Source organism: Lepidothrix coronata, unplaced genomic scaffold (genome assembly GCF_001604755.1).
Source record: "Lepidothrix coronata isolate B3197 unplaced genomic scaffold, Lepidothrix_coronata-1.0 Scaffold7, whole genome shotgun sequence".
Classification (NCBI taxonomy): Eukaryota; Metazoa; Chordata; class Aves; order Passeriformes; family Pipridae; genus Lepidothrix; species Lepidothrix coronata.
Genome location: NW_016690187.1, coordinates 2,758,539 through 2,771,040, shown reverse-complemented (window position 1 = coordinate 2,771,040; position 12,502 = coordinate 2,758,539). Strand labels below are relative to the sequence as shown.

Below are 12,502 nucleotides of genomic sequence, written 5' to 3'. Positions count from 1 at the left end.
GGATGATTTTAAACCAGGGCAAAGCAACAATTAAAGAAAAAAAACCTAACAGGGAGGTGAGAAGATGGTACACAGCTACTCAAATTGGAAGGTTTTATGAGTGCTTACAGTAATTCACTACCCACAGAAGTACAGGTGATCTGGTTGGTCTGAATGCTTACCCTTGACATGGGAATATTTAACATGTTCTCTGTTTGCAAATTGCTTCTCTTGCAGATGCGATCTTGTATAAGAGTGGGAAAAGGATTCCTTAAACTCTCACCTGTTCTTATTTCCCTTCCCCCCATACAGTAGGATCCTGTACCTCTGGCACTACTACAGAGACAGGCTATCTCCTCCTACCTCTTGAAGCCAGATTGAGCATGCAGTTGCTGGCTGCCAGAACAGGATTCAAGTCTGAGGTTGATTTTCTACTTATGATGTTTCCACCTAATGACTTGAAAAAAAAAAAAAAAGAGATTTATGTCACCTTTCACTATCACCTTCATGTTTTTATGTTAAGCAACAACATAATGTGCAGACTATATATAAATTTATACATATTGAAAGTTCAAAAAAGAGGTATTGAAAGAAAATTCACAGCAAAATCAAAATTAAAAATGCAAGTTTTACATGTGGTCAGGATATATTTGCTACAATTTTTTCAAATTATTGCAAGGAATGCACAACATACAGCAACGTTTCGTATCTGTTCTCCACCCAGAGTTCTTAATTGCTGCAAGACAGCACAGAAAACCTTTGTCTTCTCTTCAGGGAGCTCTGAGATTGCATTTGTCAAGATGTCTTTCACTAGAGAGAGGCTGCAGGCAGCTCCCAGAGTTAGCCCTGTAACCAAAAGATTATGAAAATGTAAGGTGTGCATTGCTTTATCCCCTGGGTTTTAAACTGTGTACAGACTGTACAGCTGAGGCTGCTCGTGTGGAATACAGGCAGATAAAAGGAGAGGGGTCTTTGCATATTAAAGGACTGTGACCTTTCATTTCAGGAGACTGAGGGTAAAATCTCTAGAAGTGATGAAACTGAGCTAATAGCTCACCTCTTCTTCATCAGCTTCAAAATGCTTTCAACAGACTCTTCCTATTTTTAAACACAATTTTCATCATAATTTGATCTTGCTTTGCAAATGTACATTCTAGTTCTCCTAAGGTATGGGTAGGTAACACTGGCAACAAAAAAACCAAACAGCCCTAAAAACAAATATAGTATTCTTTTTCCCACTAGAAAGACAACTTGTATGCATTTATTTGAGGAGTTGTCAATTTTTTTGCAAGAATATGTTTTTTTTAAAATGTCAAACAGTTCCTTTCTGTTCAAAATAATTATTTATGTAATATATTTGTGTTTTTAATGAACACTGGAATTCAATCGAAGTATAAATAAAAATATCTATAACTTACATTACTTTTAATCAAGCAAAGCAATATTAAATTTTGTGTATTTAAAACAAAGATTTAATCAAAACATGTTTTGCATTTAAATCTGATTAAAGAAAGGAAATACTATTCTGGCTGGCAAACTAAACTGCATATCTATTGTTTCAAAACTAGTAAGTCTCACCTTCTTATACCTAGGTTTTTATTTATAGACTTTAAAAAAGCATTAAGCATTCTCCCAGCTTCTTTTCAATTCCCAGCTCCTTTTCAGCTAAAAAAACCCTAGTTTTTGAATAGAATTGGATGATTGAACTAAAAAAGATATTCTAAATGCTATGACAAAACTGTCAAATACAGTTTACCACTTATAAAAAAGTGGGTTCAGGCATATAGCGAGTAATTTCATTAGATATAGGATATGACTTCCCTTAAAATTTTGGCAGTAATTTATATTTAATTAATTTAGACTATTATGGTAAATTTAAACCTATTTCTAGTTGTCATTTCTAATTTCACTAAAATTTATTTAAACACTAAAACCTAGTCTAACTAAGAAAAAACCTATGCCAATCTTAAACATACAAAATGAGGTAAAGAATTTTTTTAATCTGCAATAATCACCGCTGTTATGATTGAGAACTAGATTAGTTAATACATACTAGCTATGCCAGTTTAATCATAGCCTTTTTTCTAAGATAAACAAGCATGCCATGTGCTAAGTCTCTCTGTGGTTCTGTATGGGTCTCTCTCTGCTATTCAGCAGAGCATGGTACAGAGATCACAAGGCAAATATTGCATGACTTAGCACCAGAACCAGTATTACCAGAATAATCACCCTTGCACTAAGGCCCAAGGTAATGTTGCTGGTCAGCACTGCACTGCATCGTGAAGACAAATCATGCACTGGGATGGTGGCCACAGAACCAAGCATGGTTAGGACTGAGTTACAAAGCACTTCACACCTTCAGCACTATGGAATGGAGCAGCATTCCTTACTGCAAAGAAATTTCCTATGTCTGAATAAAGTTAAGTCTACTGACCAGCATCTGTGCATTTCACCACATTCAGATCTGGGATCCTTGCAGGAGCAATAAGAACTGGATGGAACACACCTCTAAATTTCATCTCAGGTCCTGCAAGATAGGAATATACTTAGAGAAGAGACATTTTCCATAATGACAATTCCAACTTAGTGGAGTGCAAACTTAAGGATGAAGATGCCAAAAGAATGACAAATGTAGCCCCATTCCTCCCATGCACACTGGAATTACAGCAACAGGAGCCATTCTGATTGTATGCATACCCACACCGGTGTTCCCAACCACAAGAGGTGCTTTGGGGTGAGCAGCTTTCAGATCCAGTAATTCATCCAAGCTTACAGGAGAGATCCATGTCACTCGCTCCCCATGAAAAAGCAGAGTTCTTTTTGGTTGATTTTCAGCCATTCTCTGATGGGGAAATACAGCAGATTGAAATATTTAGACATACAGACAGGTATGAGATCTAATAGACACTGGACTGAAAGTCCAGTGTGTTCTTAAACAGTGGCAGTTCTACTTAAGCCTTTCAAATTGGACAAAAATAGGACAGAAATGTTATGTTGGCTCTTTGCATAGTGGTGAAATTCTAGACTGTGTGGGTAAAATGTCTTCAAGTAATTCCAAAGGGCTAAACAAGACTGATAATAAACAATCCCCAAGCAAAAGATGTAGGCATTGATCTTGCACTTGCTAAAACTGTTCGAAAAGTGATAAAAATACTAAAGGAGGTGTTTACCTCCTTAGCTGGCTAGAGTCACCAGTGACACTGGCAGGAGCACCCCTTTCTGGATTACACATGCATTTAAGTGTCTCTGGCTGTGCTACCGCTGTTCATGGATCACTTGGAAATAGCCTATGAACTAGTAGTGATACAAACACACAGAACCCCTGTCTTACAATTATGAACCTTTCTCCATAGCAGCCAGCAAGATACAGAGAGTTTGGCTTTGAATCTTTAGATTGACAATAATGTAGAGCAAACAGCTTTCATTTTTTCTAGGCAAATACTGCCATCAATAATTAAGGAATCCTACACTTTCCATTCCATCTGTTTATATCTTTGGCATACCTTAATCACTGGGGATAAACACTCCCTGATCTGGGTGGCTGAGGCTGACATTTTGACAGAAAAGACTAAAAAAACTATTTAGTCACAAAATGGGGGAAAAGTGTTGTTTACCCAATGTTAAAAAGTGTTTGTAATTAATTTTGCTGCAAAGCATTTATATCTTCAGGTGCTGCACTGAAAACCCAGTTTAGGTTACTTCTTTGTCTTCTCACTTAACATCTAACTCTGCATCTTCATTTTCCCCAATATGATTTTTTTTTTTGGTATGTGAATATGCAATAAGCTTACTGAAAAAAGGAGTGTAATTTTGGATTGACATTAAAATGTTTTGACATTTCTTCTGATGAATTACTGCTAAGCAGGACTTAAGAATTAATTCTGAATGGAGCTAAAGAGTAGTCTACAAGCAGCAGAAGTTACCATTAGTTCTGGAGGAAATATAAGCTCCTGGGTGGGATCTAAGGGCTGGAATTCATCTGTTGAAAACAGGCTGGTGGAAACCTTACAAAGAAAGAAGACAAGCAAAGACCAAAAACTTTCTCTCATCATTAATTTCATACAACAATGAAACCAACCAAAACCAAACCATGAGGCACTGACTGTAGTCACTAGAAAACTAGTTAATTCCAGTAATTCCATTATTATTCAGATTTGTTATTATATTCCCATGCATCATTTGGAGCTGCTGAGGTGAAGGAAGTGTTCATAACAGTTTCTTAGATTTTACTACTAACACAAATGACACTGCAGAGGCAAGCAACTGAAGGACTAAATACAGGCTTCCAGTAGCCCTACTATAAGAAACTAGTTTCATGCCAATCTAAAGGACTCACAACTGAAAGAAGTAGATCAGATATTATTGAAAGAAAATTGAGAAAAAAGTGAAATATTTGTATGGAAAAGAGATTTCACATAAAATCACAATCTGGTTTTCTAGAGTATATCAGCTCTTCAAACTCAAGTCAGCAGTCAGATTCCTAAGAGATCAATGCTTACACTCAGACCATCACTGATCACTGATTTAAGAAAATTTCACATATGCCCTGATTTCTTGCATAATGTAATACTCTGTGTGAGTAGAGCTCAGACTATCAATAGGAAGTACTGAACCCGAAATGCTGCTCAAGTCTCAGCTCTGGAGATCCAAACTACCTTACACCAATTATCTGGCATGTCATTGCCTCCACATAAAAATACATACATACAAAATACTCCAAATGTATGCACAAAATACATACATACAAATACTCAAAAGTTTTTGTGAGTCATAATAAAATCTCTCATTTATCAAATAATATTATGTAAGGTGGAGGACAAAAATGGCAGAGTATACCACATTTACTTTAATTACAAGAAAAAAAGCTATGCAATATTCTAAGTTTTATATTTAAATGGGATAGGTGAAATACTTAAAGCTTTACCTTCTCTTCCTTTTCAAACAAATCTTCTTCCTGATCCAAGCAACATTTTCCATTTGCTTTCATTTGACAACAAACAGATTCCTAAAATAGGAATATCCCATTAGTGAAATATTGCCCAGAATGGCAATGAGTTAAAGCTGATAAGAGTGACTCTATTTTTCAATGAAGTTCTAGATGAAGCTTAATACCAAGCCAAATTAGAAGGATTATGTGTTAAAGAAGTGATATTAAAAAATAATTTAAAATCATCAGATACTGAAGTCCTTAATACAAAATAATTCATACTATGTGAAATGCAGTTGACTTTGTGAGAGCACATGTAGATGGTCTGTATTATTTCCTTTACAAAATGTTCACTCCCACGTCTTTCTCTGTAGGTTTATGACATGTTGCATTACATGATAAATTACTAAGAATGTAGATCCAAATTCTGCTTTTATTCATGCCAGTACTAACCCACAGTAAACCCTGTACATTTGTGTTAATCAATATTATTCACGGGTTAGGCCACCTACTCAGACCTACATCTCTTAACAGAGAAAAGCAATGATCTGAAGGAAAATCTTGATGGTTTGTATACACGTATACATTAATGGGCCCAATCTAGTAATCCTATCATTGCTACTTCTTCTTACCTTACAGAAGGTTTTACAGGCATCTAGGATTGGCCTATATCCAGTACAGCGGCACAAGTTCCCTGAAAAAAGAAAATCAATCAGAAAAAGCTTTTCTCTAAAGTATGTGGCTTTATAATGTCAGGTCTTTATATGAAGCTTTTTATAAAGCACTTCAAAAGACACATACGGGGATGTTTTGAACTCCTGACTCTGAAACAGTCTACAACTTTGTGCTTCATTTTCCAGGAGAAAAGAATAACAGGGAATACAAGGACTGCATCCAGTAGCAACTCTGCTGAGAAGCACAATTTGTACAGAGTACATCTATCCATGCATGCATATGTACTCACACAGACAGATACTCACATACACAGAGCATCTGAAGAAAATCCTTCAGAGACACACCTGCACACTAAAAAGTGGCAATATTTACCAGCCAGAGCTGCAATCATCTGCTCTGAAGTTGGTTCTGGGTGGTTTCTTAGCAAAGTGTATATGGACATCACCATTCCAGGCGTGCAGAAACCACACTGGGAGCCATGGCACTTGGCAAGTCTTTCCTGAAATGAAATACCACAAACAGCACTCCTTCCAGCATTCATCTCCACTCTAATGAATTCTCTCTTAAATGGGAGATGCCATGGCAATCTTGTTTTCACACTAAATCAGACTTTTAAAGTAAAACACTTTAAGTAATATCAAATAAGAGCAATTATTTTGGGTGTGATGTCCAGGCACATCTTACTAAGGAAGCTAACTAACTTTCAGTGGACTTCTGTCTTTTTTGCATTTATACTAAAACAGCAGCTAAAGGGGCATTGTCCAAGATGTGCCATTAGCCCAAACAGAGCACAAGTCTGATCCATTCCAACAATCCTTATATACCAACTACTTGATCACACTGTCAGTACTAAAGCAAGGTCTACCATATATCATAAGCCTTGATCCATCAACCATCAGAAACCCATGTTGTCCTCTATTACCATTTAGCAGGAAAATTATCATGATATGAAATTCCCATGCCCTAAAAGCACTGCCACTAAAGCCAGTCCACGCAAAAAAGAAATCAGTAATCCTCTTACACAGTGATATTCTACTCTCACCTGAACTGGATGAATCCTGGTTTTTGTACTTCCAACACCTTCCACTGTAGTCACTGCTGCACCATACAAGGAGCAAATGGGAAGCAAACATGCATTGGCTGAATAGTGTCTTCAGAACATAAAGGAGAATCAAGAACGTGAATGTTATTTTATTATAATAAATGTGTGAAAATTATTTTTCAGTTAAGTCACTATCATCACTTGGAATGGGAAGGGATCACTTGCTACCTGTATCTCATGTCCTCAGTATTAATAAACACATCTATGAGGACAGTTCCATAGAATTTAAATTTTCCTCAATCCTTCAGTCTTTTCTAATTGCCCTCTTGTTTCCTCTGCCCACAAGCAACCTGTCAACTGTATCTTGGAGGAGGAAGATGGGGAAGGGAGGATTGGTGTAGTCATTTGAAGGAAGTAAAGCATTACTGCTGCAAATTTATAATCAAATTTCTCATCCAAAGGAAATTATGATGTAAAATAAATATCATACTAAATAGCAACAACATGCCAAAATGAAAATTCTTCAAAGTTTTTACTCATTAAAATAAAATTCTTTGTTTTTCTAATACAGCTGAAGTGTTTCTTTTCAAGAGTTATTCTGACTCTTAATTTCAACACTTTTGGTAACTTAGAACTTTTTTATTTGCATTGCATTCCAATGTAATGCAGCTGTTTAAAAGAACAACTGGAACATTTTCCCCCTCACCTAATAAACAGTTCAATTGACAATGACCTGTAACCATTTAACAATTTGATTGGAGTTTTCTCAATTTAAAAGTAATTTATTCCATTTTTTAGCTTAATGAAACTTGGGTTCTGGGTTTCAAAGTCCTTCTTTTTGTGAGTGTGATATAAGGGAGAGAGTTCAGTACTGAAAGTCTGGTAAGACTCAAACTTCTGCCAGCCATATCTTCCTACCAGTCATATGACAAAACTAGTGTGCTGGTTTGTGCTGGGACAGAGTTCGTTTTCTTCAAAGTAGCCAGCGTGAAGCTGTGTTTTTGATTTGTGCTGATTTGTTTTTGATTAGTGCTGATAACACAGGGATGTTTAGTTACTGCTGAGCAGGGCTTATACTGAGTCAGGGTCTTTTCTGCCCCTCACCCTGCCCCACCAGCGAGCGGGCTGAAGGGCACAAAAAGTTGGGTGGCACACAGCCAGGACAGCTGTGTCAAACTGACCAAAGGGATGTTCCATACCATAGGGCCTCATGCTCAGCACACAGAGCTGGGGGAAGGGGGGGACGTTTGGCGTGATGGTGTTTGTCTTGTCCAGTAACTGCTACATGTGATAGAGCCCTGCTGTCCTGCAGATGGCTGGACACCTGCCTGCTGATGGGCAGTTGTGAGCGAATTACTTACTTTGTTTTGCTTGCATGAGTGGCTTTTGTTTTATCTATTAAACTGTCTTTATCTCAACCCATGAGTTTTCTCACTTTCACCTTTCTGATTGTGTCCCCCCCCATCCTGCCAGGGGGAATGAGTGTGTGGCTCTGTGGTGCTCAGTTATCAGCTGGAGTTAAACCATGATACAGAGCTGCAGGTAGGAGCCACATTCCAATGGTCAATACAAAGGTCTTAAATTAATGCCTCCCAAAACCATCTTGCAGGAGCTGTCAGAATATACAAGCCAATCCAGCATTTGAGTATGATACTTCAGCAAATTTACAATATATCTGAATCAATAGTATTTTTACAGCATTCTCTTGAATTACAGTGACCCTTACTTTAGATTTTTTTACTATTAAGTACATATTTTACAAGTCTTTTTACAGTTTCATATCTGGAAATAGCAGCTACAATCATAAAATTCTGTGTAGTTTTCAACATTTTCTGTTAAGGATACCGTATCTTCTTTGAAGTTGGTTCATAAGTTGATATCATCACTGTGCAGGCACCACAGCCACCTCCTCCACAGCCATACTTAGTTCCTGTAAGACGGACTGAAAATGCTCTTATTAGGGAAAAATAATTATCTGGTTCCATTCTGGTCTTTATGCTGCTCAAAGACTTGGGGCCACCTTTTTTCCTAAACCTCTAAGGAACTTAAAATTAGTTTGGTAACATAGCACATGCATCAGACTCCTTTCTATGTTGCATTGAAATTTCAAATGAAAATAAGATTGAAGTTAAGGAATGATGTGACCAAAATCCTGTCCTCAAGAAAACAGAAAACTTGATTTGGACTTATTTTGGAAGAGGAGTAAGTTGGGACAGAAAAAGGAAGTGAAAAATAGTTTTCCAAGTGAAAATATGAAAGGAAGTAACATGTAATGGGCAAACCAGCTATATACCTGAAATTGCAGTGGACTACTGAAAATCCATATCCCAGTTTTTCCCAGAAGGCCCATTTATAGTAAGGATATTAACCTTGCATCTCATTTGAAAGATCACACTTCTGAGAGAAGTGCTCATTTCTGTGAATCTGGAACAGTGGCCAATGTGAAACTGTGAATCAACAAACAGATAATTTAATATTCCAAAGCCACCAAAAAAGAAAGATGCCTTTCTCCCCCTCAAAATCCCATCAGACTCAGGGTCTCATCACAATGTCTGTCTTTTCCTAGGAGAGAGACTATCACAAAACTTGGAGACTTCTATTCTGTCAAGCTTTATGTATACTGGCCACAAGGTTTTTAGGCTTCTTTACGAGGGGAGAGAGGAGGAACACAGATAAATACATACCCATCATACCTGATGGCATAATTTTGTGTGTTTAGGAAACTAGGCTAAAAGTACAGTAGCTCAAATGAACAGTATTTGGATTAAGAAAGAGACATTATTTAATATGGTTGGTTTATCTTAGGGGAATCACAACTACTTTAACCTGGTAATTAAACCTTGAATTAAAATTTATGAGAATTTTGCTGGAATGAGGCTTTCACATGAGTGACTTTAGGGAACAGACAAGCAAAGGATACGCCTCTTTCGCAGATAAGACAGCAGCATTTCTTCAGGATCAGCATTTTTCTCTATTATCTGCAGTAATAAATTAAAAACAAGGTTTAAATAAGAAACCAAGGCTTTTCAAAATGCAGTGCACAGACTACATTCCCACAAAGCCAGAAGAGAATCATTCTCTGGTTCCCTCTCATAGAACTAAACTAATTGCCAAACACTGCAGGAGAGTTTGGGCTGCTTCTGGAAATTCCTTCTCAGGCAGACAGGTTTCCAGAAAAGAAGTGTCAGGGCACCTTGCAACTACTAAAAATAACTGTTGCTCAGTGAAAGGCTACACTGAGGGAACTGACCTTTGGCCACAGTAGAAATAAAAATGCATCAGAACTTTGCTACAATAGTGACAGCATAAAGAACTAATGATTTGCAGATTTTAAAGTCTCCCTGGCACTTTGACGCACTGCAATGATCTTTTAAGGCTGTCAGCAGCAGCAATTTCTTTTCTAGCTTTATTTGTAAGAACTTTTACTTGCTGTAATCATCTGACAACAGAGCAACAGGAACATCTACATTCTTGATCAAGTAAAGCATTTCTTATTCTGTTGCTTAGAATCAGCTAGTCCCTTATAGTTGCTTTGGATCAACAACCAGTCCTCGCAATATTATCTTTATGGTCAACAGTCCATGTTTTGGCACCAGAGTCTTGTTGACTTTCAGTTGTGCCTCTGAAAATCTGATACCATCAAAGATGAGAAGCCAGACATATAAATGAAAAAAATAGACTGCTTACCAGCCAAAATTGATATCCAGCTGAAAGTGTGTTTCACTTTGACACGTTTTTTCCCCCAAACACAGGAGAAGTAGCCAAAATGGGATGAAACTATGGCTATTCTGGAGGCTTGTGTGAGGATTCAGTTATACTCCCATGAAGAAGTCTGAGGAAGCCAAATCTGTGCCCACACCCTTCGAGGTTCCTTCTGGCACAGCAGCCCCTCTTTCTCCACACTCCTTCCGGGCAATACTTACCTTCCTCCCATTCACATAGAACACGAGCTCCTCAGCCGCCGCTTCCCCTTGCGGAGCCATCGTGCCCAGTCCCGGAACCAGCGGAGCCCGGGCAGCCGGATCGGCCTCGGCAGCGGGGCGGGGCAGCGGGGCGGGCAGCGAGAGCAGGGCCGCTCGGAGGGCGACACTGACGCTGTGAAACGTTGGGAGGCTCTTATAAAACAATCTCCTAGGCTAGTTTTAAATTGTGATAAAGTTCAGCAATGTAGTGATCATGAGCCCAATGGAATTCTTGGTTATATATGCATTCATAAAGTAATTGTCAGTAACTTCCAGGTATCAAAACCATTTTTAAGGGCTACTCGTGCAGGCAAGGGTTTATAGAAACATAAATATTTTCCTCTTTCTGTATAATCTAAATATATAGAATTAATTTCCTACAAAATTTAAAACAAAATTTTTTATAGCTGGCAAACTAAAATATTAAATGAAAAAAAAATCAGATTAAGTAAGCATGAGAAAAAAGTAACTTTGAAGCTATAAAGAGAAGTTCAAATTACCTTATCCTCAGCAAAATTATCTTAATCCCTGCTGACGGCTACAGATTGATTTTTATCTTGAAAATCATGAGCTGTTTATACATCTTTTGCCTGGAAAGAGCTTCTAATATATCAAATGATCTGGTAAAACAAGCACATTTAGTGAAGATGCAAAGGCAATGTAACATTCTTCATGCTGCATTTATGTGATCATTTTGGGGAACAATTAAAAGAAATACATCCTAGAAAACAACAAAGTGAATTTTCTCTGTGTTCTGTTATACAATATTAATTTGAACAGCAAGAAGAGTAAGAATGGAGAAAGCAAGGGAAGAAGGGCAGTAGCAACAATAATATGATTTTAGAGTTACTTAAACTGACTTCTGGGCATCTTCAGGCCATTTTCTTTATCTTTTTTACTTTGAAAGATACCTACACTAAAAGAAATGGAAGAAATGAGGGCATAAAGACCTAGGCCTTATACTTTTATTGAAAATTACATGCTTATATTTGGAACACCTAGCAGTGTAGCTGGTAACACCTGATGCTGTGTGGAACAACATGACTATCACTGAAAAAATAATTAATTAAGACCATCTCCTAAAATATTATTTATTTTCTGGGAAGATGAAGCATGTGCTTCTGTTTCTAGCTTTCAAACTGCAGGCAATAGAGAGCAACAACCATTTAAAAAACCCCTGTGTTTTGCTGCTGTAGTGCCAGCACTGGGAACACAAGCTGTAAAAAGCACTTCTTTGGGATTTCTAATGACACAGCCAGTGATGCTGACAAATAACGGAAGCTAGCAAGAACATTTCAATTAAAAAGAAAACAAAATAATTACAAACTTGGTAAAAAAAAAAAAGACAAGGAAAAAATGCATAAAAATTTCTATGGGTAATTCTTTTAAAAATAACATTGGATCAGGATAGAATCTATCTTCCCAACCATTTCTGCAGCTCTTCATAAGGGTCTTGCTAATGTGGTGACATACACACCATGCTTCAGAAAGAAGAAGTCTATTTGCTTAAACTTTTCAGATTAATTTTAACAGCTCTGTTTTGCCATGCAGATCACATTGCCTGGATAATAAGGCAAGTTTTTTATTGGAAAAATTTTCATACTAATTGAATACTCTTTTTTCCTGTGAGGTTCTGTGTGAAAACATCCTGCTGTCCTTATTGCTGTGCATTTACGATCTTTGCATGGTCTCTGGAACTGGTGACCACAGCTAGACAAGCTCTCTGTTTAGGGGATAAAGGTCCTTACCTCCTAGTCCTGCATTTAACTCCAAATTCATACATGGAATGTCCTACAGGATCTTGGGAAGCTGCCTTGGGGCTACAGACTGTAATAAAAAAACCACAACGGAAAACAGTTGTGGTATTACTGAAGTATTTGTAAATAATACTTTTGTGCCTCAGTGTTTATGGTGATA

General features: G+C 37.4%; 1 protein-coding gene across 1 annotated transcript in view; it reads right to left on the bottom strand.

Annotated features, from left to right (window-relative positions):
- AOX1 (aldehyde oxidase 1) overlaps positions 1-10,648 on the bottom strand; it is a 42,318-nt gene extending 31,670 nt beyond the window's left edge. Inside the window, 12 exon segments of the mRNA XM_017836169.1 lie at positions 343-436; positions 674-825; positions 2,414-2,506; positions 2,677-2,821; positions 3,903-3,983; positions 4,904-4,984; positions 5,539-5,600; positions 5,954-6,080; positions 6,624-6,732; positions 8,469-8,565; positions 9,544-9,601; positions 10,547-10,648. Of these exon segments, the coding sequence (XP_017691658.1) occupies positions 343-436; positions 674-825; positions 2,414-2,506; positions 2,677-2,821; positions 3,903-3,983; positions 4,904-4,984; positions 5,539-5,600; positions 5,954-6,080; positions 6,624-6,732; positions 8,469-8,565; positions 9,544-9,601; positions 10,547-10,606 (1,159 nt within the window). The 5' untranslated portion in view covers positions 10,607-10,648.
- Positions 10,649-12,502: the final 1,854 nt, after the last annotated feature.